Below are 26,250 nucleotides of genomic sequence, written 5' to 3'. Positions count from 1 at the left end.
GTTGCTGTGTCCAGTGATGGTGCTGCTAGGATCTGTATAGCAAAACTAGCATCTTGGTTTGTTGCAGTCCTTGATACTGTTAAAAAGTTTATCATTGTGGGTGAGAAATTGTCTGTAAACAAGAAACAATAGTCTAAGAAGGAATTACAGTCTAGGAGAAATGGTTGGGGATATAAAAGAGAGAATATTGACTAGGGCTGAAAAGTATAGAATTGTGAAGTTTTGAAATGAGACTGAAAAATATTTCACTGCGGAAGGTCACTACTAGAAAGAAATTATTAGTTATAAAATTAAAATGCAGATATGATAATCTAAACGGCTGATAAGTATGCTCAGGTGATAAAATTTAATAGTAATACAAGTTTTAATTCTGTGTGCGTATTCTTCAGAAACTAGTTAAGAATATCTTAAGTTTTTACATCTATTAAATTTCTACCAGGGGTAAGTTTTTGATCTATCTTAAAACCACAACTTCACAAAGAGTCTGAGTAAAACTGATACAGCATACTCAGAAGTGCAATTTAATGAAAAGATCTGTGTGGTGGCAGTGGAAAAGTATGTACAGGTAGGCAGTAGGACATGAGTCTTTGAAATACCACATCTTGATTCCAGGGATTGTTTCTGTGTGACTTTCTTGCCTCCCTCCCTTCTGCTGAAGCCCACGATGCTTCTCCAGTGGACAGGAGAACCCAGAAACAGTGTTTCAAAGGGAATGTTGGGTTGCAGTAGTAGGCAGAAGTAAAGGTTGTTGGATTTGGCTCTTGGAAATCCTTTTGTCAGTGAAATACTCTGTGGGATTTAATCCCTTATCTGGAACCACCACCTAGGCAAAATGGGCAGCTGCAGAGTGAGGTGCTTCTGGCCTGTTCTGCTACAGATTATATTATAACACTTCTCAGATTACATGGGATTGTCTTTCTTGAAAATGTAGACATATTTGGCAATGGAATTGCAACATCCTCCTTGACAGCTTTCACTGTGTACCCAACTCACAAAGAGGCACAAATAGACTGCTTACAGCACTTGGATTGCGTCAAACTTGTCAAAGCCCTCTCCCAAAGCTGCCATAGCTAAGAAATCTGTGAACAAATGAAGCACTCTTGAAATGAGTTACCCAATCTTGCCACAGTGATTTTCAAGAAGAAATTTTGCTGCTGGTATGATAATAGTGATATTCCATCCCTTTTGCCTTCCCTAAAATTCACTGCGGTTGTCTAAAGTACAATAACAAATCATTAAGTTACTTAGTCCCAAAGTGTGAAGATCTGACCCACCATTAGAAAAAGTCTGCATACTCTGATTTATAACACACAGTTTAAGAATTCAAAGGGGCATATAATTAGACCATACTGTACTTACATGTTAATATTAATTGTGAGGTTATTTACAGTGAATGGCAATCGATATTCCACATCTTTTTGTATTTCTGCTATCCTATTAAAAGAAATGAAGGTATTTAACAACTGTCACTGGAATGCTTGTGTCAGCAAATGTAAATTAATATGGGCATATTACACACTTTTAAATCCCACAATTTCATCAAGACATGTAAATTTTCACTTATTGGAAATTTGGGAAAAACTGAAATACATGCAAAACTTTCACATCAAACCTAAACCTGGTTCTTCCACTTTAACGTAATTTATCTTAAGTTAGCATACAAAATTGTACTAACTGACAAAGTATAAATTACCCAGCAGTGCCATCTTTCTTGATAATAAACTCACTGAAGAAAACGGAACCTACTTCCAAGTAGACAAGCTTCGGAATATTCCCTTAGTTTTCCACAAGCAAAACTGAAAATATACCCAATACTAATGCAAGACAACTGCAAGCTGTTACACTTTATGCTATTTTAGCACATTTCACTAATTCCACAAGAACAACAAACAACTGCACAGAATATTTTGAGAGCTTTCCCCAGATTTTCCAATAGGAAAACAGTTTTTTTTTCAGTTTTGGAGTCAGTAAGAAAGGTGGGTTATAAATGAAGCACATAAAAAATTAATAACTTCAAAAAAATTATTTTCCCGATTTTTTCTGGTCTTCTTCAGACCTTCACATTTTGATCCCCAACTAACATTTATAGAATTACATGTGCTTAGCTTTGGCTGGATTGTGATCTGTGTCACTCCTATGCAACCAAGTAATGCAAGGTGAATGGACCTGTTATGTAGAATGGATAGTTCAGAACTTGCAGACTGATGAAAATGAACCAGCTCACTTTGTCAAGTCTTTACTTCCTTGAACCTCAGATCCCCTAAAGTGGCTTACTAGTAAAGTGGCACACCTTTTTACCTCTCCATATTAGTTGGCAGCACCTTTTGGCCACATTTGATCAAAAAGCCTCCACTTTTACATTTCTACATTACACAAATATCTGTTTTTACACAAAAGTATTTTACAATTCAAATATATTAACTATACAGAATGACATTCAAGTGTACACAAAATAAAATCATAGAACTAAGTTTAAACCATAGTTCAAAGTTTAAATGCTGGGTCAAGAGGCAGAAGTCTGCTAAGTGAGCATCATGAAGCTGTATTCTAGCCTAGGTCATCTCTATTCTGATGGATAGAAGGGAGGGAAGACTGAACCACGGAAACAGATGGGAAGATGTTCAACATTCATTTGAGAGTAGCATTCTCAGCCAGCGTTCAACAACTGTATCAATGCAACACAGAAAGCTATGCAAGTGTTGCAGCAATATGAACACAAATGTCAGCTCAAACATTTTATGTTTGGTACCAGTCACAGAAACCTCTTGTCCAGCAGTTTATTTATATGGACAGAGCATGTGAAACAATGACTAAGCTATTACTTCTGGTTTTGCAACAGGGATATGTGTTAACTTTCTGTTTCTCAACAACTGTTTACCACACCTAGTTTTTTTCACAAATTCTTTCACTTTTGGTTTTCCTGAATTTCACTTTTATAGGATATCCTTGAGCTCACATGCTCCCTTTCTCCCAGTTCAAACTGACAATTTTTTGCCTTTAGAAACCTAGTTTTTAAGAGAATGAGTCACTGTCTGGAGAAATCCATGACTAAAGTCATAAATGTAAAGGGACAGAGTTAGTGATGAGAGTTTTAGAGAAGAGTTTAAGCCGGAATAGTACCTCATTTAAAAAGTAGTCCATGATAATTTATAACTAGGGAAAAATAGTTTAAATATTGCATCCAAATATATTCAAAGACAGTGAGGAAATTACTTTCATTGGAATAATACTGGCAGCATTTTAAAGACAGCACAGCATCTGTCCCTTAACACTGTTTAAATTTAAGGGGGGGGGGGAATTAAATCACTTAAAAAACAACACACTAATTTTAGTACATTCAAAGAATTACAGAGTATGCCACAGATACATTTTATCTGTTTCATAAAGTTTAACATTTCCCAGGGGCATCTTACTTTTACAGCCTGCAACTTAAAGAACACTTTCCAAGGTATGCTCACTTGAATAAACTGAGACTTACTTCAAGACAGACCTGCTTAGAATTGCTCTCACTGTCACTCTCTATTGCACTATTTAATGATTATTACCATATCACTTTTCATGTGACAGTAAAGAGAAATGTTAAACTCTGAATGTGATGCTCAAGTCAAAACCATGAGATGAACTCATAGCATGATTTTTATAATTAGGAATATTATATCGCTCTTTTTTATAAATCAACAAAACATACATGCACACAATTCCTAGGGATAATTACTGAAAACCATTAATTACGGCCTTGAAACTGCTAAGCTTAATATTGGGTAAGATCCAGTTAGCTCTTTAGCTCAACCTTGCCCAATTCCCTTCCTTATTATAGTGCCCATCCTTCATGGCTTTTGTCTATGCAAGTCCCATGATCCCTGGAACAGTCAAAAGGGAACTCCCTCCTACCTTTTTCAACATCCAAAAAGCTTGCTGGATCCAGCCCATTGAATTGGTAACAGCATCCATTTTAACAAACTATTTTTGGAAATGAAAACATGTTCATGGAAAAATATTCCATATTACGTCTCTGGAGAATGTACATGAGAATCCCCGGGCTTATAGTTTGATGTTGCACCTGGATTGCGACACTACCTTCACAGCCAACATTTCAAAAAATCCACTTTAGATAATAATACATTTACGATCAAAATACTGATTTCAATCAATATACCAGCTCTATAGTCCAAGAAATGTGCTGCCACATTCATGTGCATTCTTTAAATTCTAAAGTCTAAATTTCACACCATTTCAAAAATTATCAGGACCAAATCACATCCCTTGGGCAACACCATCTCTCCTCTACAAACATAACACTGCCTTACAATGACATAGACCACTGGCCTGTCAAGATCACTTTGACTGGCAGTTAAGTCTCTAGGGTCTCACAAAAGCAGTCTTTCATACCATCTCTTACCTCATCCTTTTAACTGGAAATGGTGTGGCTTGAACTTTGGATCTTCTACATATATACTAGCAGAGCCAAGTTGATTATTATTGTATGGCACTGTGTATAGTATAGCCAGGAGATCCCATCTGACAGCCAAAAGTTTTAGAACTTTTTTAGCATTATGCACCATAGGGATAGGCTAACTTGTTTTTTTAGATGTTTCAGAGGACGTTTGCCATTGTCTGCCTCTGTGTCAGGTCACTAGTATTCCTTGGAGGTCCACATTCCAAATACAAGCCAAGGCTGACCCTGCTTAGTTTGGGCTAGCCTGGGCTATACAGCGAGCCGACTTGGTGTATCTACTAAAAGTGTCAGATCAGGGTCTGGAAGACCCGGGTTCAGACCTGCCTCTCTGCCCTGGAAGCTAGCTGGTTGATCATGGGCCAATCGCTCTTCCTCTAACCTACCTCACAGGGATGTTGTGAGAGTAAAATGGAGGAAGAGAGACAAATACATGCCTCCCTGAGCAACCTAGAGAAAGGGCAGAACACAAGCATAACAAGAATAATGTTGAGGAGAGAGGAGAATGATGTAAGCTGCTTTGGTTCCCCCCACTGTGGAGAAAGACTGTCCTTTCCCTAGGTGGAGGCTGCAAGAAGGTGGGATGAGATGGAAATCTGAAGTCAGAGGGGCAGATAAAGGGAATGAGATAGGGTTGCCAACTCCAGGTTAGGAAACTCTTGGATATTTAAGGAGTGAAGCTTGGAGAGGGTGGGACCTCAGACAAGTACAATGCCAAACATGCCACCCGCCAAATCAACCATTTCATCCTGGGGAAGCACTGTTGTCAATCCCCAGATGAGGGCTGGAGACCACTCAGAATTACAACAGCTGCTATGAGAGCCCTCTCAACCTCATCCACCTTACAGGGTGTCTGTTGTGGGGGGAGAAGATATAGGAGATTGTAAACCGCTCTGAGTCTCTGATTCAGAGAGAAGTGCGGGGTATAAATCTACAATCTTCTCCAGATGGCAGAGATCAGCTCCCCTTGAGGCGGTAATGGGAAAAGTTAATGCCTTCACTTGGGTGGGTGGGAAGACAGCAGGGGGGGGCACTTGCCCAGAGCCTCTTTGTATTTTTTTCTTCAACAGACCTTATCCCTAGTAACAAGAATAATGTACAGTTTTCCCCCTCCCCCAACTACCAATACAGAAATAAGAGACCCTGGGGGTTACAACTAACTAGCCTTTTTTGTGCGGGCCACAAAAAGGTGGGAAGGGACCACCCCATCTCCTACAAGGCAGCCAGTTGCTGAAGAGAGGCACAGAACACCTCCTCCGATTGCAAACCTTCACACTTCAAAGCAGGAGTGTCAAACTCATTTGTTATGAGGGCCGGATCTGATATAAATGAGGCCGTGTTGGGCCGGGCCATGTCAGGTTGGCTGGGCCATGCTGGGCCTGGCATGTATACCTATATATGATTAGGCAGCAGTGATATAAATGTTATAAAAGACAGGAGAGGGAGGAGTCTAAGCCAAGAAGAGAGAGTAGCTCTGCTGTGCGATTGAGAGAGCCTGGGAAAACAAGCTCTGCCCTCCCCCCTTCCTCCCCAAGGGAGGAGGCTCAGCCAATGGAGAAAATAGAGGTTTTGCTCTGTAGCTACTGTGCAATTGAGCACTCCTTGCAAAGCAAGCTGCTATGCAGAAGGAAGCAAGAGAGAGGGAGAAGGAAGCAGATGTGAGCCAGTCGCTCAAGGGGCCCATTCGGCCCCCGGGCCACATGTTTGACACTTGCTTTAAAGGGGATGCCGGAAGATCTGCGGCTCCGCCCCCTTTGCTCTCGACGCCGCCGGCTGTTTGGCCGCTGGGCTGCTTTCTCTTCCGACGGTTGGGGCGGGGGAGAAAGACAAGACGCGCAGACCCCCCCCCCCCTTAAGGGTGTGGGTTCACTCACGCGGTGTGGGCGCTCCGCAGGGACTCGATCTGCCGCTGCTTTTGCTGCTGGAGACTAGTGAGAGTCGAAGGCAGCGGAGTCCCGGTAGCAGCCGAGGACGAAGCAGCGGCCCCACCGCCGCTGGCCCCTTTGGAGAGCGGGAAGAGCCAGTTCATCGTCTCCTTCTCACCAGCGTCTCAAGCGCTTGAGGGGAAAGAGCGCGCGCAGAACGCCCTGCCCCCTCCGTCTTTCTCTCGCTCTTCCGTAAGCCCCACCCCCTCGCCGCCTCAGACAGGAACTCAGACCACACCGCCTCTTCGGCTCGAGATTGAACAAAACGCACTTGCGCACATGCTCCACCGCCTTGCGTCATCAGCATTCGACTCCCCGAAACGGAGCTTTCTATTGGTGGACAGGCGACCTCAACGTCCAATTAGAGGAGCGCAGAGAGGAAGGCAGGGCGTCACAAGCCAAAGACGGCAGGGGGCGGAGTGAACGAGGAGGTCCGGGGGAAAAAAGCGAGCAGAGAGTTGAAATATTATGCGGTCGGCGCGCGGTGATGATGTAATAGCTTTGTGCGCTGGGCGGCCAGGGGGCAGCAAGAACGGCCGCTTCCTGCGTTTTCTCGTCTTACCTCGCTGCGCTGGGGCTGCCTCCGCCACCGCCGGGTCCTAGCTAGACCCGGGCTCGTCTCCCTTTCCCGCGTGAGTAGCCGTCCCCTCTTCCGGTGGGCGAGAGCGGTAAGCGCGTGAGGCAGGGAGGGAGGTTGTGGTGGTGGCGGCGTTTCCGGGCATTGAGGGTGGAAGTGGCCGGGATTGAGGGTCGGATGCCGTTAGTGGAAATTCGGCCCCTCAGCCGAAATTCTTCGTGAGTGACTGGAGCAGGAAAGGGACGAGAAGTGGTCCCCTCCCCAGTCGGCAGAGCCTTCCATTCCATCCTTTAATTTTTTTTTCCTTTTTAAAGAAGAACTTAGAAGTAATGTATTTTCTTCATAAGATAGACTTTTGGATGTGTAGGGGGAAAATTGTCACGAGGTAGGCTGTCAGGTAGGCTGTCACGAGAATGGAAATAGAAGGAAAACATTTTAGTCTTAGTTTTACTTTGAAATTCTTTTTACCGTGCGTAATGGGGGACCCTGATAGTGGAAGTTTTGTGGTACCTTCAGCAGTTTTTTTATGCAGTGGAGTCAAATCTGGTTATGCTTAAGGAGGCCACAAAGCTGCTGTTTTTTCCTTCCCTCAGCTAACACAGCTGCTTCTTTGGAGTTGCTCTTAGTGCTTGTTGGTTGAGAGGAGCTGTGTAGTGGATTTCTTTATATGCAGCAGGGGAGGGGGTTGGGGAGAAGATGGGGTGAGTCTTACTGTGATCGTGTCAGATTGGATGTCTCAGTTTAGTGTTCCCTTCATGCATTTGGGCTCATAGCAGTTTACAGCACAGTAAATAGTTTTTAAAATGTCCAAGCAATTTGTTCTCATTTCAGAAAATAATTTTATTTATTTATTTGTCCTGTTTTTAGCCTGTTCTTCCTGTAAAACAGGTTCAGGGAGGGTTACATCATAAAAGATAATCAACAGTTAAAAACCAATTAAAATATATAAAATCTGAGATTACAGAGTAACAGCTGAGGCAAAAATGGCAAATTCTGCCACACAAACATGGTGTGTTGTCCAGGTCCAGCAGGTCCTACAGCATTGGGATGGAATGAAAGGGGAGAGGCCAATAACAAGTGACGTCCACTGCCTCAGATTAAAATAACTGCAGATGGCTCTTTCTCAGTGTAGTTGAAAAATAGGCTACCCATGTCCTTAGTTAGAGCATGTGCTCCAGCCGTCTGCAGGTTGACCATGAACATCCACTACATTTGGCAAGCCACCACAAATACTCAAAAAATGACACTTGCTGTGGTATGTTGAATGACATACTGTTATATGGTTGCAAATAGCTCCAGAAACTGATGGGATGCATGGGTTCCCATGCCCCGAGATATCAACCCAAAGCAAAGAAATGCAGCTGTTAGACCTTTTATATAGATGTTCCTGGTTTGGTTTTTTTGAGCTGCCATTAAGCCTTTATAGCTTGGGAGACATTACAGTTTAAACCCTTATAATATGCACATCAGCTCATTGTCGCAGCTGGCAAAGTCTTTCAGGTTCTAAACAGGTTGCCCTAGATAGAACTGAAGAGAATTTCAGAGTCCTTGGTTGCTGTTGCAAATATATGTTTACAAGTGAGGGGTGCTTAGAATTTTTTTTCTGGCCACTTTCCCTTTGGTACACTATGTGTACTGCTGTTCTTCCTGTTGATATCTATTGTACCTTTTCTTATGTGACTCTGGGTTGTGGAAAGCTGTGTCAGGGAAAGTATAAATTATATAGCTGTTTCTGACATTTTCCTACAGCATACCCAGGAAGTATGCCTTTTGGCAGCAGAGCACTAGACTCTTGTTTTTAATTACATGTATGTATGGATGCAGTCTCATTCTATTTTGTGTCAAGTATCTGTTCTAAACCTAAGTTTTCATCTTTGCTTTCCATCTCAACAATTACGTGAATTTGCCTTAATATTTCACAGAGTAAAATGTACAGATAGTTTACTAAATTTCCACATTGCTCTTTGTGGTAATTAAAATTGTGAGTGTTTAAGGCTGCCATTTTAAGACTATTTACTAGTCAGTCAGTTTATTACGATCCAAATATAAGTAAATCCTGATGGAATAAATAATCCTTCAGATGGAAGTATGCTTACATTCAGACTGAAAGAATTAGTAATGTTCTGAGTCCTATTGACAGGTGAATAGTCTCAGAGTAGACAGGTATTGGGGGGAAGCCAAGCCTGTAAAAGTAGGATTTCATTTTTTAAGCTTTCACACTTGCTTCACAGTCACTTTGTCTGCTTTTTCTGGTGTTGTTGTTTACCTTATGTTAGGGTGGATCCATCCAGGCCTCAGATTCGGTGGGATCTCACAGGAATGCAGCTCCTGAACCTTTCTGAGAGTTCCACCTCCTCCTTTTGAGAGTTCCACCTCCTTGTCCATTGAATAATATGTGCAGCTGCATAACAATCCCTGGATGAGCTCCACCACCTATTTTTCCACAAAATGACCCCTGGATTCATCCATCCTTGGAGTAGTCTTCTTCCAACTGAAGTAGCTCTTGTTCCAATGGAAGAGGCACTTAATTTGGAAGAATGCTGCTTAGATTGGAGGCAGAGGAGGCAGACATCAAACTTGAACCAAAAGGAAAGTTGGAGTATAAATAGTTTAATGAATGAATAGACTTTACTCATTGGAGAGGTAGAATCACCCCAGCATGTATGCTATGATCTTATTTCATTTGGAGATAGGCAAACCAATACATCTTTTTGGAAGAGTTATCAGTAAACAGTTTTTCTGGTTTTGTGTTGGATGTGATCATGAAATGCACCAAAGTTTTTCCTGTTCACTTCTGAATTTGGAATAATTGTAATTTCTTTTGTTTGTATTTTAGGTCCATAACTAAAATCTATTTTATGAGACAGGCTCTTTGTCAAATACACCTTTTTGATGCCTGGTATTTGAAGCCTCCCAAGTATGCCAGCAGCTACAGTAGATCACAGCCAAAGAATTTGTGAAGTTTGGGCTTGCAACCTGGATGAAGAGATGAAGAAAATTCGTCAAGTTATACGGAAGTTTAATTACGTTGCCATGGTACACTGTCATGATATTTTCAATTTATCTTCTTTGTTTAGACTGAAGATTCTGTAAAACATTTTTTGGAAGGAGAAAGCATAAAATAATTGAGAAGTTGAAGAATAATAAAAAAGGCTATAATTCCACATTTTAACTTGGAAATAAGCCCCTAAAAATTATTCCAAGTTAAGACTGATGCTTATGTTCTTTTCATGGCATGGCTGCTGATTCTTGTTGGTTGGGTTTTGTACCATCTTGGTATCCTTTGAATTACAAGGGACAGGTAGATGATGTGGCTGCCTTACCAGTACTGCCCCCCATGGACTCTTGGGCCACCAGTGGCATGGGAAATCAATGATAGCTAAATACGGTCTTTATGCTGTGAAACCAAAACCTCAGACTATCAGATTCTGAGGCAAAAAAAAATGGGGGCTTCTTGTGAGTCTTCTTGCAGAACGCTGGATAATGGACGTGATCCAGGAAGAATCTTCATAACATCCAAAACAAAAGAAGTCCAGTAGTATTTGTTTATTTTACAAAATTTACATCACACAAGGATCACCAAGGTGGCTAACATGTTAAAGGATAAAGGCTGGCATATATAAAGGTAGTATAGAGACTTAAAACATTTATTCCAATATGAGCTTCTGTGAGACAAAGCTCACCTCTTGACACAGTGTGGGATCCAACCACTGTTTAAGTGAGGAAGTTTACAAACTCAGTTTGCTTTGTTTTAAAACCCTAGTTGTTACATCTTGGTTTCATTGGGGTAAACTTATTTGAATATTGGATTGGCTCATGGGATTCTCTTTTCTAAAGCAAGAAATCTTCCTCTGATGGAAAATGACAAGCATATTAACATTTAATTGAATAGTTGACTTTTTTTCTGTATCTACAACCCTGATATTAGTTTAATTATTTTGGCAAGTAGTTCTTTACAAAACGTTTCCTTCACCAGTGCCCTAGAACTTCCCATTTCTGAACCTTTCTTGCATGCTTCTTTCTGTGCAAATATCGTCAAATTTTGGTTAGACTTGTTCTTGGGTTGCTGAATGGATGTATGTTGTAATTAGCTCTGCGTTCTGTACTGAAACTGTCCTGTATCTTTATAGTTTGCTGGTGATGCAAAAGGTGACTGGGATCAGGGGTGAATGTGACCTTTACGTCCAGTACAGCAACCCAAAATGATGTGACTGCCCCAGTACACTTGCAGTATGTAAGCCCTTGTGTGATCCAGATGTGTTGGGGAAAGGCACATTTAATTGTGGTGTGTGTTGGCAGGATCACTGTTCTTCTGCTGTACTGCACTTGTGCACTGTTGAAACCACAAGGTAGAAGTAGTAATTCTAAAGAATATATAATGCTAAAGCCCATAATGTAACCACATAAAATGTTGGATTTTTGTGGTAAGTTCTCGTGGGATTTCTTAGCACTGTTTGCCTTAATGTCTGGTGCATCTACGATTGGCCTTTGATGTTGGTAAGTCTATTTTGAACCTTTATTAAATGTTACCAAAAAAAGTATGTACTTCTACGGAGAAAGGCATTAATAGCGTGATATCTCATATTTTACTTTTAGTATTTCTGTTTGATCTTTCAGGATACAGAGTTTCCAGGAGTTGTTGCAAGGCCTATTGGTGAATTCAGAAGCAATGCAGACTATCAGTACCAACTACTCCGCTGTAATGTAGACTTACTAAAGATCATTCAGTTAGGATTGACATTTATGAATGAGCAAGGCGAATATCCTCCAGGAACTTCAACATGGCAATTTAATTTTAAATTTAATTTAACGTAAGTGACGGGATCTTGCTTGTCTCTCTGTATGAAATCTTTCACATAATACATGTTCATATAAAGTCCTGAAAGACTGATGGCAGTAGTTTGTGGTATGCTATATCATTCTGAATTCATGCTGTAAATGCTGTTCATGTAAATGGAAATTTGTTCCAGTTTTGTAGTCTCATTTGCCTCTTCTCTTTATTACAGCTACTACCTTCTGAAAACCTATAAGGGGTGAAATGGCCATGATTCAATATGTATGCAAGCACTTAGATTTAAAATGGTGCAATCTTACTGACTTTGGTAGGATTTATCTTAAAAATTATTTAAGGGGACTGTGGAAACAAGTGCTTGGAAATTGAAGTGAGTGGAGCTTTAAATCAGTTTATGTGTGCTTAGCTACTTAAGGGTTCTTCAGATCCAGGGAGTCTGCTCTATATTCTGTTGTTGTTATGGTGTATGGAGAGACTTGCATTTTGAAGCCTTGTGGGCTGGTATATCCTCTTCAAAGTATGCTGAAGAGCTTAGACCTCCTCATCTCGTCACCGGGGTTGATTTCCCACTCCACTACATGCACTTGTAGATATGACCTTGAGTCAATTACAAGTTCTTGCAGAGCTGTTCCTCTCAAGAGCTGTTTCTGTCAGAGCTCTCTCAGCTCCACCTACCTCACAGGGTGTCTGTTGTGGAAAGGGGAAGGGAAAGGAAATTGTAAGCCGCTCTGAGACTCCTCAGGGTAGTGAAGGACAGGGTATAAATCTGATCTCTTCTTCTTAAATGCAAGCCTTCACAACCTGTGTTATAGTTCAAAGAGGCTAATTGCATTGTACCCCCTTCCTCCAGAACAGCACCTTATTCCTTCCTTTATTTATACAAACTTCTAGGCCTTTCCTGCAAGCAGGGCTCAGTGCGGCTTACATCAGTATAAAGCAACAAACAATATAGATCGATTTACAATAAATTAATATTTAAAATGCAATAGTTCTAACTTTAAAACAGTTTGGATGGTGAATAATTTACACTCCCCAGTTTCTAACAGCAGGTAAGGGGTTGGGAAACCTGGGTGCACCACCTTATTTATTGTCCCATCACTGTCCTCATCCACAGGTTTGGTGGAATATCTCTGCCTTGCAGGCCCCACAGAAGGATAACAAATCCTGCAAGGCACGGATTTTTCTGGCAAAGAGTTCCACCAGCTGGGGCCAGGGCCAAAAAGGCCCTGGCGCTAGTTGAGGATAGTTGGATAACCTTGTGTGAAGCTTCCTGGAGCTACAGAACTGATATCTACTTCATTTGAAGGGACAGAATGAGCAACTGGGCCAATAAACCAGAGGTTAGGGCTAGATGTCCTCATATTGTAGAACATATAATTGAGCTTGATTAACTTTTTTTGGAAGTTAACTTCTTTAACTTGAACTTCATTTTGTGTAAGCTGTTTGGTGCATGCTGCCAAGTCATAACATTATCCCCCTTCCAAAGGGGGCATAAGTAGAATTAAAAACCTTACTTGGAGCTTTGAAATAAAATTACCTTAGAGTAGGGGTGGCCAATGGTAGCTTTCCAGATGTTTTTTGCCTACAACTCCTGACCAGCATAGCCAATGGCTGGGGCTGATGGGAGTTGTAGGCAAAAAACATCTGGAGAGCTACCGTTGGCCACCCCTGCCTTAGAGACAACTTTTGGAGTGTTAGTTAGAACCTAAATGAGCTAAAGAATTGTAAAGAATTTTTTATATTTGTTATGGAGATGGTGATTATGGGGTATTGTGGAATTTGCTTCTACATCAGTATGGTTAGGCTGACAATTGTATACTGCAGTCCTAAATATGTTAATTTGGGAGTAAGTTCCATTCATTTCACTAGGATTTACTTCCAGCTCGGTGTTTGTTTAAGATGGCAGTCAGCCCAGTGTAGTGCGTTTTGCTAAGACAGTCCCCTAAACAAAGCATAGCTGAATAATTAGTGAATAATAAAATCTTTCAAATGCACAGCTGACTCATAAATATTTCAGCATTTACATTGTTTGGAATATTTGGTTTGCAAGACAATTGTGACCAGATTTTGATGATCTCATTATGTATTTTGTAATTTTTATGGTTACTTAGGCCCTTTCCCCCCTTCTTGTGACTGTTACAAATCATTATGATCCATTGACCTATCTGGATTTGTAATACTGTACTTTTAATAGATTTTTATAATTTTTAATGGGAAAATCAGTTCTATATCAAATAAGATGGTCTGTTAGAAAGACTGGTGATGATGATCCTCATCTTTGGAGTGCCACTACATGGCATTTGGATTTCTCATCTGCTACAGACTGTGTTAATTTAAGCATTTGAAGGATTTAGAAGTCTCCAGTGGAATTTTTCAAATAGCATGAGAGTATTTCTTAAGCACCATTGGAATTTATGATCCTGAAGTTTTCATATTTTGTATCACATTGTTGTTTTAAACAACTGTTGCAATTTACTATCACCTTTTTAAGGTGTGGTTATTATCTAAAGTATTTATACAGAATGGGGATTTACCACAAGCCCACAGTGTATATGTAAATATTTATGATGAATCTTTTAATAGAGGGCATGATTGTGTTAATGAATTGATCAATGATTGCATAAACTAGAGGTGAGTTATGCTGAAATCGGAAATCTTCCTTCGGATTTCGGTGATACACAATCCTGAGTGAAGCCTTGAGTAGAAGTGTTGTATGATGTTAAAGAGAATTGCTCACAACCAGCAGCATGTTCAGACCAAATATTCTGGTGATATCTGTCTTATGTTTAACTGTTTAGTTTTAACAGTGAGCACAAATGTTATTTCTGCCTTGGCCAGTTATGGAGAGGAGTTTATGCAGGATTCTACTTTAAAATTTCATCTTGAGAATTGTGTTTTAAGTGCGTTTTTGCTGTGTTGTTTCTCCTAGAGAGGACATGTATGCCCAGGACTCTATAGAACTATTAACAACTTCTGGAATCCAGTTCAAAAAACATGAGGAAGAAGGAATTGAAACACAGTACTTTGCTGAACTTCTAATGACATCGGGTGTAGTGCTCTGTGAAGGTGTCAAGTGGCTTTCATTTCATAGGTAAATGTTCCATAACACTGTAGTTGGTTTCCCATTTTTTTCTTGAATTATAGCATAAAATAATTGTGACTAATAACTAACCTAGAACGTCAGGGCTGGATGAATTCTGGATATAGCAACATTTAAAGCAGCAAAACATTTACAATAAAGTTTACACTTCAGTTCCAATTAGAAACAAATAATTGGTGTCTTAAAACAAGGCACTAAAGTGTCAGCCTTGTAGAGAGGGAGCACTGTATATTTTTATTTTGCCTTGACAGTTTTCCAGGTCAGAGGAAGGAACAGCCACATATCTCTACCCTTTGTGTACGCTTAGCAGGTAAATGGAAACTGGAATTAGTTGATTAACATCGTTGGAAGGTCCAAATTCAGTGCATCTCTGAAGACTCTTTGATAATGCTGGTAGGGAAAACACAAACCTTCTTTCTTAATTGTAATGCCAAAGTTTGGAAAAATGAAACTTTGTTTGCTTCCTGCATGGATTGTTTTCAGTTTTCCCTCAACCCAACCCCTTAGGGGAAAGGTTTGGGTAAATAAATCAGCCTAAACCCATGGAAGGATTTGGACTTCCATCTGGATGTTTGCTTAAGTTATCCAGCAGTGATTTGATTCACAATCTGTGTTAGATCTCTTCTAGTGAAAGGCATTTCTGGCTGCAGTGGGGAAATGTCTTTCATTAGAGGATCCCATATCCACACAGAATCATCGCAGTGGTTCATACACACCAGCCAGAGGATGTTTTTTGCTGAGCACCGTGTTGTGTGCTGCTGCCACAGAACACTGATGGAAAATAGCTTGGGTAAAGCTGCTTGGCGGATTACTTTATAAAGTGCTTAGCTCTCTGAAGCAAATGCTTCTCTTTTTTCTGTCGAGAGTCTGACTGTTGGGGGAAAGTTTCTTACCAAAGCTTGATTTCTGTACACATGCCTATTGGTAGGTATTCCAAGAAAAAGTAACTGGTAGTACCATCTAACTTCCAGAATTTGCAATAGAAAGATGATTTTAGAAGAATGTGACTGTATATTAATACAAGTGCAATAGGACTTAACAAAGTACTAGAATACAAATTTTTCATGACTGTAAAGAAGCTATAATAGAAGATTTAGTGACGGTATAGAATATAATTAGAGAAGGCTTATTTCACAAAACATTGTTTTTGTATCATGGCTAGTTTATTATATCTTTTAAAGTTGATAAATAAAAATGGAATATTTTGAATAGAAATTTAAAAAATCTAAGGCAAACATTTAGTTCAGTGTTGTTGAAATGAAATTCCATTTCAAGCATGTGTGTTTACAGTTGAAACTCAAAAGGCACACATGTTGTAAATATCACGATGAGAGGGAAGTCTAATAGCAAAATTTACTGAAATCAGAATTCTTAAGTTGAGCAAGTGGCAACTTCTGGGTATCTCTTGGTGTGTTTTCTGTTTTGGATCATTCTTGATGCTTGAAGAGCTGCTGTTTTCTCAACATTTATTTACCATTTACTTTATACCCTGTCTTACCCCCCAGTGGGGACCCAGAGTTGTTTACATGAATCTCTTTTCCTCCATTTTATCCTCACTGCAACCCTGTGAGGTAGATTGGGCTGAGAGTGAATGACTGGCCCAGGGTCACCCAGCATACTTTTGTGACAGAGTAGGGATTTGAACCTGTGTCTCCCAGATCCTAGTCCAACACTCTAACCACTATACCACACTGGCTATCTAATACAGGCCCTGCTATTTGAAGCAGTGGTAGGTTCATTGATCATGGGTTTTTTTTATAAATAGTCTCCAGAAACTGTCATAGTTTCTCCATATGCACATCGGACATAAATCGTTAAAAGAAACTGCTGACAATAACAAAAGCTACCATTCCCACCACCATTCATAGACCCACAACAAAGAAATAATCTGAGCTCTTAAGTCAGCTGTGTCTGTGTAAACACATTTTAATTAGTAGTATCCTTATTTTATAACTACTGCTTTGCAGATGTTTACATCTTTATCTTGTCTGAGCAGCTGTTATCAGTGCAAATGGAGAAGCATAATGAAATTGACAGTTTCTGAAAGAACTTCCTAAAATGGATCTAATAAAATTAGTCAGCAGAATCCTGCTCTTAACTAAATAACCCTGCTCTTTGAAAATGCACTGCATAAATATATAAAGCTGTGCAAAGTCTGCAGCCCAATTCTTGCCTATTGGAAATGGATTGAATGCAGAGGAGTTTGATTCAAAGTAAGCTTACGCAGCCCAGTCCTGTACAAACACATCTAATTCTAATTATGTCAAAGTCTTTGGCCAAGATCTAATGAATGAATGTCCAGGTGCTTCTTTATGTTACATATAGGGTCTTTTAGAAATTTGTATGTTTTACAGCTTCTTGTGCTGCTTTGGAACAGCAGATCTTTGCAGATAGCTTTTTAAAAGTGTCCAGTAGGAAGGGGAGTGCTCAGAAGCCCTGTAACATGGAGGCAGAATTCAGTCCACAGCTTTTTTGATAGTTCCTTTTATATTTTGTACTGACACAAACTATTTTAGTTGGTATTCATTAGACATGATTACTGCATATAGCTGCTGACTGGAAGTTTGTGTGCTCTTTTGTGTTATCCAACTCTACTCTCCATCAAGTTAAAAAAGGCAAACTGGTGAAAGTCTAGTCTGGCATACTGAATCTTCCTATCAGTGTAGTTAATCAAATTTATAAATATTTCCAGGCATCGTTTATAAGGGTTTAAAATGTGTACCATACACTTACTTAAAATAGACTTTTGATAGTGTTACTGTATTAACTTGCATTTATAAAATAGATGTACATTAGAAATGTTAGCGTGAGTAAAATACTTGTATTTGCAGCTTAGAAAATATGTAGTTGGTTGGTCTAGTGATAGCTAGACAGTGTCCCCAAAACAAATAACTTAATACTGAGGAGTGTTTCCAGTCTGTTATATTAGACTTTCCGGCATCCTTGTTGAGTTCTGCTGTAAGTAGAATCATTTTTGCCAAAGCTTAATATTAAGTGAGTTGGATCCAAGTGCCATCAGCAGAATTCCTTTAACAAAAATGGAGCTTTGCTGCCTCCCCTTCCTGCTACAGCCCACTGAGCTCCCCAGAATGCCGCTCTTAGGGGGCAGGGGGACCCTCATGACAGAGGTTGAATTGGGATGCTCTGTAGTGGGAGGGGAAGAGCCAGCAGTAACTCCAACTGATGGAAGTGCCTTATGCTGGTGGAAAGCAAACCTTTGGCTCAAACCCTTGCTCTGTGAAATCAATGTGTCTTGATAACAAGCTGGTATCTTTGGCTATATAAAAGGGATATTAAGAATTCAAATAGAATTAAAGCATTAAAGGGCACTGAATCATATTAGCCCTACATGTACACCCTGCATCAGGTGGGCATATACAACACATGTAATCTTTGAAAGAATGCACACACCAGGAAGGCACCTGGAAGTGATTCTTAGAATTGTATGAGTGTGTGTTTATCTGGTTGTTTGTTTTTGCTAAAGGGAACATCTTGTTGAAACAATGGCAATATAATCTCAAGGTTTTCCCCCCATTTATGGTTAATCTGCAGTGGCTATGATTTCGGCTATCTAATCAAGATCCTGACAAATTCCAATTTACCCGAAGAAGAAATGGACTTCTTTGAGATACTGAGACTGTTTTTCCCTGTCATTTATGATGTGAAGTACCTTATGAAGAGTTGCAAAAATCTCAAGGTAATGGCAGCGTTTTCTCTGAATACTGTTTTCTAGAATAGTGTTGCATTAGTAGGAAAAGAATGTATAGGTAAGCTTTGTCTTTATAGCGGGAACAGAGTTAGAGGGAGTTAAAATGGAGGCAAGGCTGCACAGTTAGATTCATGGTCCTTCCCCTGACAAAGTAGCAATTCCATCATATTATCTGCGTTGTTGCTATTAACCAGCATGAAAAACAGAATGTGTTCTAGTGACCTTATCTCTCCCCCTCCCCTGCATCTGGTGTTTCCTATTAAGAGGGTTCCACCATACCCTTTCTTGTTCTGCTGTATTCAGAACTGAGCTCCAACAAATCTCATGTTATCAAAAGTATAGTGGTCTAGGTCATCCACCTGTCTGTCCTGTTGGTGAGTGGTGTGGTGGTACTATCTGGTTAACTAAGGTGAGGGGAAAATGGTGCCTTCTCTTCCATTCTTCTTCCCCTCTTTCCAAGTAACAGAAAGAGGAAAGCAGTAAGAATTTTTTCCTAGCCTTCCTTGCCTGCTGACACCACCACATCATTCTCCAGCAGCTGGGCAGGCAAGTTTGATGCAGGGAGAAAAGAGTGACATTCTCTGATTAGAAGTTGCCAGCCAAGCCAGAGAAGATTTAAGCAGCTGTGATGCTTGCCTCACTTTGAATCAAGGCTTTCCAGGCTTTTGAATTTCATACTTGGAAGAATTGCTAGTTACATAACAAAGCTATTTCTGAAGCTGAGATTCAAAAGCAGCTTGGAGTGCCTTGAAAGAGGTCCAAGTGGTAGAAGTCCTGCCATATGCACAGGTCCTTAATTTTCGTTAACTCGGCCTCTTGATTTTAGCCAGTGTGTCTATAAGGAACTACTGGTTTCCTCACCTCAGGGAGGAAGATGTCTTGATAACAAGCCAGCATCTTTGGTTATGTAAAAGGGACATTAAGACATAGTCTAAGATGTGGTACACACAAGAATGCTAAATAGAGGGAGATAAGTAAGCCTTTATATAACTGTAGCAGCTACCAGCTCCGATAGCTGTGACAGCCACTGGAGAAGAGGAGTGAGCTTTCTGTGTGAACTATGCTTGGAACAATCTTACACACTTGGGATGATGAAATAGTGTGGCTTATGAAAAAGCACATAAAGATGACAGGCAGCTGAGCACATTAAGGAATTGAGGATTTTTTTAAAAAATGAATTCACTGCTCAGAAGCTACTTAGGCTACTAACTGGATTGTTCTGTTAGGCATAACATTTGGAGACTCATGTTGGACTGGAGGACAAATGCATGCTGGACATGGAGGCATGAAAGGAAGCACAGCAAAGAGGACTTATTGCTGCTCCTGTGATGTTAACAGAAAATTGGGAAAGGAAACCTTTGCCATGCATACTGATACTGAAATTAAAGGTGCACAGTTGACCCAAGGCCAAGGAATAGCTTGGGTTTTGTGAACTTGGGTTTTGTGAGTGAAAGGAGCCAATGAGAACTGGACACTGATCGGCATTGTGGCTAAATCCTAGTTAAATGCTGGTTGCAGATATTTTGAGCCAATGATGAAAGTTGAGACACTTTGCCTTGCGGTCACCTGTGAATTGACTGCAAACAAAGGGATATTCTACATTGTCTTCAAGAATTTACATAAATGATAAAAAATACTGGCAACTGGGCTAAGATTTTTGGAAAAGTTCTTGCTCTACTAGTGAATTCACTGAAAATATGATAGTTGAATTTAATTATCTAATAAAGGCTGTGTAGATAACAGAAGCAAATTTTCCAAGTTTTTCATGACTTCAGAAATGCCTGTCCTTTGAACTTTCCTTTTGTTGGCCCACAGTTCAATTTCTTAGTGGCTCCTCCCCTCCCCCCAAGTTAATATCCCTTTTCAAGTACAATTTTAATAACAGGAAAAACTTGAAAATATTGTGTGTGCACAGCCTGATCAGCTGAACAAATTGTGTTACTGTATGTTGTTTGTTCTGCTTCTTTGTTGGCAAATAAACTGTTGCATTGCTATCAGAATGCATCATCTCTTGTTTGTTTGTTTTGAAGTTAATGTAGGTGAGAATGGTCTTGCAGCATTTGCCAATGTAAAAACAGTTCAGTTCTAAGCTCTTGGAGAATTGGCTACATCAGGGGTGTGTGGCCTCCTGCTAGAATTCCACCTCTGCTTCTGGGGAATGAAGGCTGTTTTATAGATCCTCATGAGAGAGAGAGTACATAGGCCAAACTGGTAGCTTACTCAGTGCTACTATAATGCCACCACTTTGCATATCGTTATCTAGATAGATAGTAAGAGTTATATAATACATGCAGAAGGAAATGGAAACTTCTTACATTCATCTTAAAGGAGGTGACTAGCCTGAAGATACATGTTGAGCAAGAGATCAAAAGATTCACCAGTCCTATGCAAAAACAATGTTCTTAGTTCTGAAGCACAGAACTGCAAAGCCCTAGTCATAAATGCGCTGAATAAAGTTAACGGTTTTGCTGTATTTTAATAAAGGTAAAGGTAGACCCCCTGTGCAAGCACCAGTCGTTTCCAACTCTGGGGTGACGTCACATCACGACGTTTTCATGGCAGACTTTTTTTACGGGGTGGTCTGCCATTGCCTTCCCCAGTCATCTACACTTTCCCCCCAGCAAGCTGGGTACTCATTTTACTGACCTCGGAAGGATGGAAGGCTGAGTCAACCTTGAGCCGGCTACCTGGACCCTGCCTTTATTTTCATATTTGTGTTTTAAGGTACTTAGTATCCTTTAGACATGTTTGAGCACATTGTACCTTTAGTCTTCTCTGTAGTTGGTGGTAAAGTGGGTATAGCTTGTAGTTCAGGAGGATCCTGTGTTCTGTCCTGGCATCTCCACATATTTATTTTATACATTTACAGAATTTATACTTTGCCTTTTCTTCTCCAAGGCAGCAAATGGTTAAAAACATAAAACAGATCATAAAAACCAGCAGTAACAAAAATGGATTGCAGGTATTGGGCAATGAGTTTTTCTCCATGGGACCCCAGAAACTCCTTGGCTGCTAATACAGGCAGACCTGAGTTGGATCAGTGGTCTGGCTCAGAATAAGTAGCTTCATATGCTCATAGTTTGAGATGCATAGAATTTGGATCATGGGCCCATGTATTATCTATGTAATATTGGCCAGTTAGATGCCTGAAAAGTTATTTATATCATCTAGTAAAGAAAATATCATTTATACTGATAACCTTTATCCTTTTCAGACATGTGGCATACCTTTAATGCCAAACCTACAACACACAGGGCCCAGTTTTAACTTTTCAGTATTTACAGTGCTGACATACTGGCCTCATTTCCCCCCTTAGTAAAACCTAGAAATTACAGATCTGTAGGCAACAAAGGTTGATCTGACAGAATTTTCTGTACCAAACTATAATTTTAAAGCCTCCTTTAAAATGCAAATACAATGTACCTAGGTAGTATCCCTTTCTGGTGTTGATTAGGCTCCTGCAAGGCTGTTTTATAATGTGTTCAATTCAATTTCTGGATTATATGCACACACATATATTGCAATGCCACTGGTTCGATTTGCCTTTGATCATGACCCTGTAGGTGAACACAAGCTCTTTAGAAAGCAGAGGATTCTGAAAGTTTTTTTTTATGGAGGGTAGTTTTCTTTAACCTAAACTGTTGCCATTTCAGCAGTTCATAACTTGCTTTAATTCTTAAAGGGATTTTCTTCTTGATTCTCTGTGTGAATTTAAATGCTTTTGAACTATCCTGTTGTCTTGAAAAACAGACTCTTGACTTTAAATGATGAGAACGGGGTTGATTTTCAGGTACCTCTCTTAAGAGCAGATGGCATCCTACTGCATATATCCTCAGGTCTTTATATATTAGCTAAGGTTCTGTTGCAGTCCCCGCAGGAGTATGTGCTGTACCTCCAGATGGGCCAGTGCTGCCCATGTCATGACTGGGATCCTCTGAATAGCTTCTGTTTCCCAATGCCTGCACTGTAAGCCTATTCTAGATTGTAAGGTTCTTGTTTTTAATATACCTATTGCTTTAGCTTTTTCTGGTGCTTTATAATTAGCTGTTTGTTTCAACTGGGCTCTTTCTCATCCACTTTGTACTTTAAAGACCTCCTGACTTCAGCTGTGTTTATGATCTGAATTCAGTTATGTGCTCACTGTGCTTTTTTCTTCCGTCCTGCTGTAAACAAATAGGGTGGGGTTGGTGAATTCTCATTATGGTGTATTAGTCTCTTTGTGGTAGAATCTGCTGACTGTGTAGCAATCTTCTCTTTCAGGGTGGATTGCAAGAAGTAGCTGAGCAGTTAGAGTTGGAGAGGATAGGACCACAGCATCAGGCAGGATCTGATTCTCTACTAACAGGCATGGCCTTCTTCAAAATGAGAGAGGTACGTGCAAGATTCTTTGGTAATCTTCAGCCCCCAAACCTTAAAATATTAGCCATTTGTTTAATTACCACTGAGGATTGTGTCCACTGGAGGTAAACTTGCGAAAAGTGAATTAAAACCAGAGTCTAGTAGCATCTTAAAGGCTAAGAAAATTAATTCCAGCATTCTTTATGAGTCGGAGTGTTCAACTCTTAGGCAAAAGTATTTATATTAAAAGCTACAAACAGAAAGGGAGTGTGTGTTTGGAGGAGAGATGTTATAAAGAGAGGATCACTTAAATCTATCCAATCAAAGAGTAACCAATTAACTCAGTCAATGAGGACCACTCCCAACTAGAGCTCTGAGTACAAATAGTTCTGCCTAATGGATGAACACTTGAGGCATCTGATAAAGTCAGCTCTGATATATAAGAACTTACGCTGGAATAAATTTTGCTGACTTTTAAGATGCCTCTGGTTCCTATCTTTAAAGTCTGTATTTTATTTTGCTGCTACAGTCTAATAGGGTGCCACTCTCAAATTACCTTGTGAAAGTTAAGGTATAAGCGAGCAAGTTGTTAATTGTGCTGAACATCCTTGGAAGTCATCCTTTGTTTATGCGTGCATGACCAGAAAGAAAAATTATAGCTTCCTGCCCACAGTCCAGTAAGTTTGATGCAGCAGTACGCCCTCCCACTGGTTCATCAGATGAATGAAAAGAAAAACATTTAATGGAGTTGAGTGAGTTTTATGGAATATTAATGATGCCAACCACTCCATTCTGGGGTTTGTAGTGTAGGTAGGTTGAAATGTTCTGCTGTGGAAATTAGTTTTCTCCCATTTTTTTTTTTTTTGCTGATTAAAAATAAGCACCAGCTTTTTGCTGCAGGGCTTTTTGTGATTTGTGCCCCTGACTACCAACATTGAAAGGAAAGGCTTTTTTAGGGGAGAGTCCTAAGTTTGGCAACAGGTGCTTTCTAAATCCTCTGGCTTCTAACTGCAGCTGCTTATAGGAACAGCCAAGGGGCCCAGCATGGAATTCTGTCCTTGGTGAAGGAATGAGGAAAGCTGAGTGGTTATCACTGTTGTGCTACGTTAGGTTTAATTCAGATGAAGTTAAAAGAGGGTTATGATTAGCAAGCATCCATAACACCTGAAAAACTGGCCTAGTGGAGGCATGGTTGTAGACTCGACTGGTTACTGGCTCTCCTCCATCCCCAAACAAATTTTCACAGCTGCAGAATTTCCTGACACAATAATTCTTCATACAAGAAGAGGGTGTGGCCGAACCAAGTCAGCAGTTGTAGAGATGGGAAATGCAGCAGCTATTAAATTCTTGCCTCTCACAGCTGTTAAATACACAGGCAGACCTAATGGTGGGGTGGGTAGTGGGTGGGAAGGTCTTCCTTTTGTGGAAAAAACTTAAGACTGAAAAACCAATAAATTTATTTAAAATGTTATTGGTTGAGCTTTGAAGCAGGCTTTCAGATGCAGTTGCTTGCTTTGCTGCTTGTTGTCAAAAGGGAAAACCCAGCAATATCAAGTTGTGTTCAAATTTTCTCCAGATGTTCTTTGAAGATCACATCGATGATGCCAAGTACTGTGGTCACTTGTATGGTCTTGGTTCCGCTTCATCTTATGTACAGAATGGGACAGGAAACGCGTATGAAGAAGAAGCCAGCAAGCAATCATGACATGAAATGAGAAGCCACCTTTTTGGAGCGCCACATGCTTGTACATAGGTTTTATCTCTGGTTGAATCCCTTGGACAATAAGGCATTTTTTCCTCCCTTTCTCAGCACACAGTCCTTTTTTCTGCCTTTATGTACTAAAATCTGACTGTTCCTATCCCAGTTCTTTGACCTCGATGCACAGACATTTCTGGGTTTAAATGTGGCCTTGTACCTTGCCCATCTATACACAAACACATATAGGAGCAGCACGGCAGGCAGAAGAGGAAAGCTAAAATAATAATGAAATTTCTGGTAAACTTGAAATTGGTCTTAGCATTGGTTTATTATCTTCCCTATACTCTTTCCCTAAAAAAACTGAAGCACCAATTGGGACCGATATCCCCATTTGATGTTTTTCCCTTCCCAGTATTCAGGTGTTTTAGCTATTCAAGATTGTGGACCATCACATTTGCACTTTAGAAGAGTGACTCTGAGTCAGATCCTCTGGTTTTTCTGTCCTGACCTTGAGAAAAATGTTCATCTGCCAACTTGTAGTAACCTCATGTTGTCCCCCCCCCCCTTCCCAGGTTTTGAATCCACTGGCCCAAAACATATTTGCTGCATAAATCTCTGTTGAGAACTACTGAAATCTTAGCAGCCGCTCTTATATCTTAACTGGTGTTCGGTCTTCCAAGTGTATGCACCAGCTTTTAAGTAGTTTGCCAGTTTATCATTCACTGTGATGGAATAACTGAGTTGCAGTGAGGGGAAAATCTCTCCTGCATGCACTCTAGGGAACTGATCAGGTGCTATGCAAGAGACCAGTTCTGTTCCTGTGTAGCTCCTTTTCATTTCTAGGGTGGTTAGGGAATGTATGCAGGTGAAATCTCTTATGGATTGCTTCCTCTGTCCACAAACCAGTTTTACAACCTTCAGAAAAAATTTGGTGTCCTTTTTGAGTCTTTGAGCTTAAATTATAAACTGCAGCTCATTTACCGCACACAGACATACAGACGCATTTCCTTACTTCTTTCTAGCAGGCTATGCCCATAAAATACTTTCTATTTATTGTGTACTTGAATGGATGGGTGAACACAAAGCTAATTAAGGATGAGATCCAAAGATCTGAAACCAACTTGATATTTAGCTAAGTCAAAAGAGGAAAATACATATTGTCCTTACTGTAGCTGCTACAAAGGCATTTGTTGTAAAACAACAAATCTATTTGTACCTAATAAAGTTACCTGAGGAGCGTAAGGCTAGCTTATTTTTTTAAGTCTATTTTAGAAATGCATTGTTTTTATTAAAGGACCATGAAGGACTTTCTTAACCATGCAGAGAATGCACACACAGAGCAGTGGTGCAGGAAGATTTTAATTTGGCATTGAATAGCTAAACCCTATCCTGAAATGATGGAGTGCCTGTGGGGCAGCCTTTGGCTCGCTCATCTACACTGAAAATAAGGAGTAAATCTTAGAAATGTTCTGCAAGTTGATTTGTTTACCATGTACTTTAACCTGCTTTTCTTTCCCTCTTATCATTAAGTTACACTGATGTAACTGGGTGGTCCTTTTTTTTTAAAAAAAAAGACAAAACAAAAGAAATTTGCATAAGAGGGAATTTGTTTTTAAAGCTTTTGTAAATAAAGGCTTCAAAAATGTTTTCTTACATA

At 40.1% G+C, this 26,250-nt stretch overlaps 2 protein-coding genes across 4 annotated transcripts in view; one reads left to right on the top strand and one right to left on the bottom strand.

Annotated features, from left to right (window-relative positions):
• Nucleotides 1–7,017, bottom strand: part of VPS37A (VPS37A subunit of ESCRT-I) — a 19,728-nt gene extending 12,711 nt beyond the window's left edge. The window contains exons 1-2 of the mRNA XM_060246407.1: nt 6,328–7,017; nt 1,360–1,434 (exon numbers count right to left, since the gene is read on the bottom strand). Of these exons, the coding sequence (XP_060102390.1) occupies nt 1,360–1,434; nt 6,328–6,482 (230 nt within the window). The 5' untranslated portion in view covers nt 6,483–7,017. The remainder of the gene's footprint in view (nt 1–1,359; nt 1,435–6,327) is intronic.
• Nucleotides 6,734–26,250, top strand: CNOT7 (CCR4-NOT transcription complex subunit 7). Of its 3 annotated transcripts, none has more exons than XM_060246409.1 (7): nt 6,734–7,010; nt 9,792–9,991; nt 11,573–11,766; nt 14,677–14,838; nt 18,400–18,544; nt 22,817–22,927; nt 24,471–26,250. In XM_060246409.1, exons 2-7 carry the CDS (start codon nt 9,875–9,877, stop codon nt 24,597–24,599), a joined length of 858 nt encoding a protein of 285 aa, XP_060102392.1. In that variant the 5' UTR covers nt 6,734–7,010; nt 9,792–9,874; the 3' UTR covers nt 24,600–26,250. The 3 variants fall into 3 exon arrangements, with proteins under 3 accessions (XP_060102392.1, XP_060102393.1, XP_060102391.1); XM_060246408.1 differs by having other exon boundaries at nt 6,826–7,033; XM_060246410.1 differs by lacking the exon at nt 9,792–9,991 and having other exon boundaries at nt 6,825–7,010.

The sequence above is a fragment of the Heteronotia binoei genome, chromosome 9, assembly GCF_032191835.1.
Source record: "Heteronotia binoei isolate CCM8104 ecotype False Entrance Well chromosome 9, APGP_CSIRO_Hbin_v1, whole genome shotgun sequence".
NCBI classification, from domain to species: domain Eukaryota; kingdom Metazoa; phylum Chordata; class Lepidosauria; order Squamata; family Gekkonidae; genus Heteronotia; species Heteronotia binoei.
This window is presented reverse-complemented; position numbering and strand designations above follow the sequence as displayed.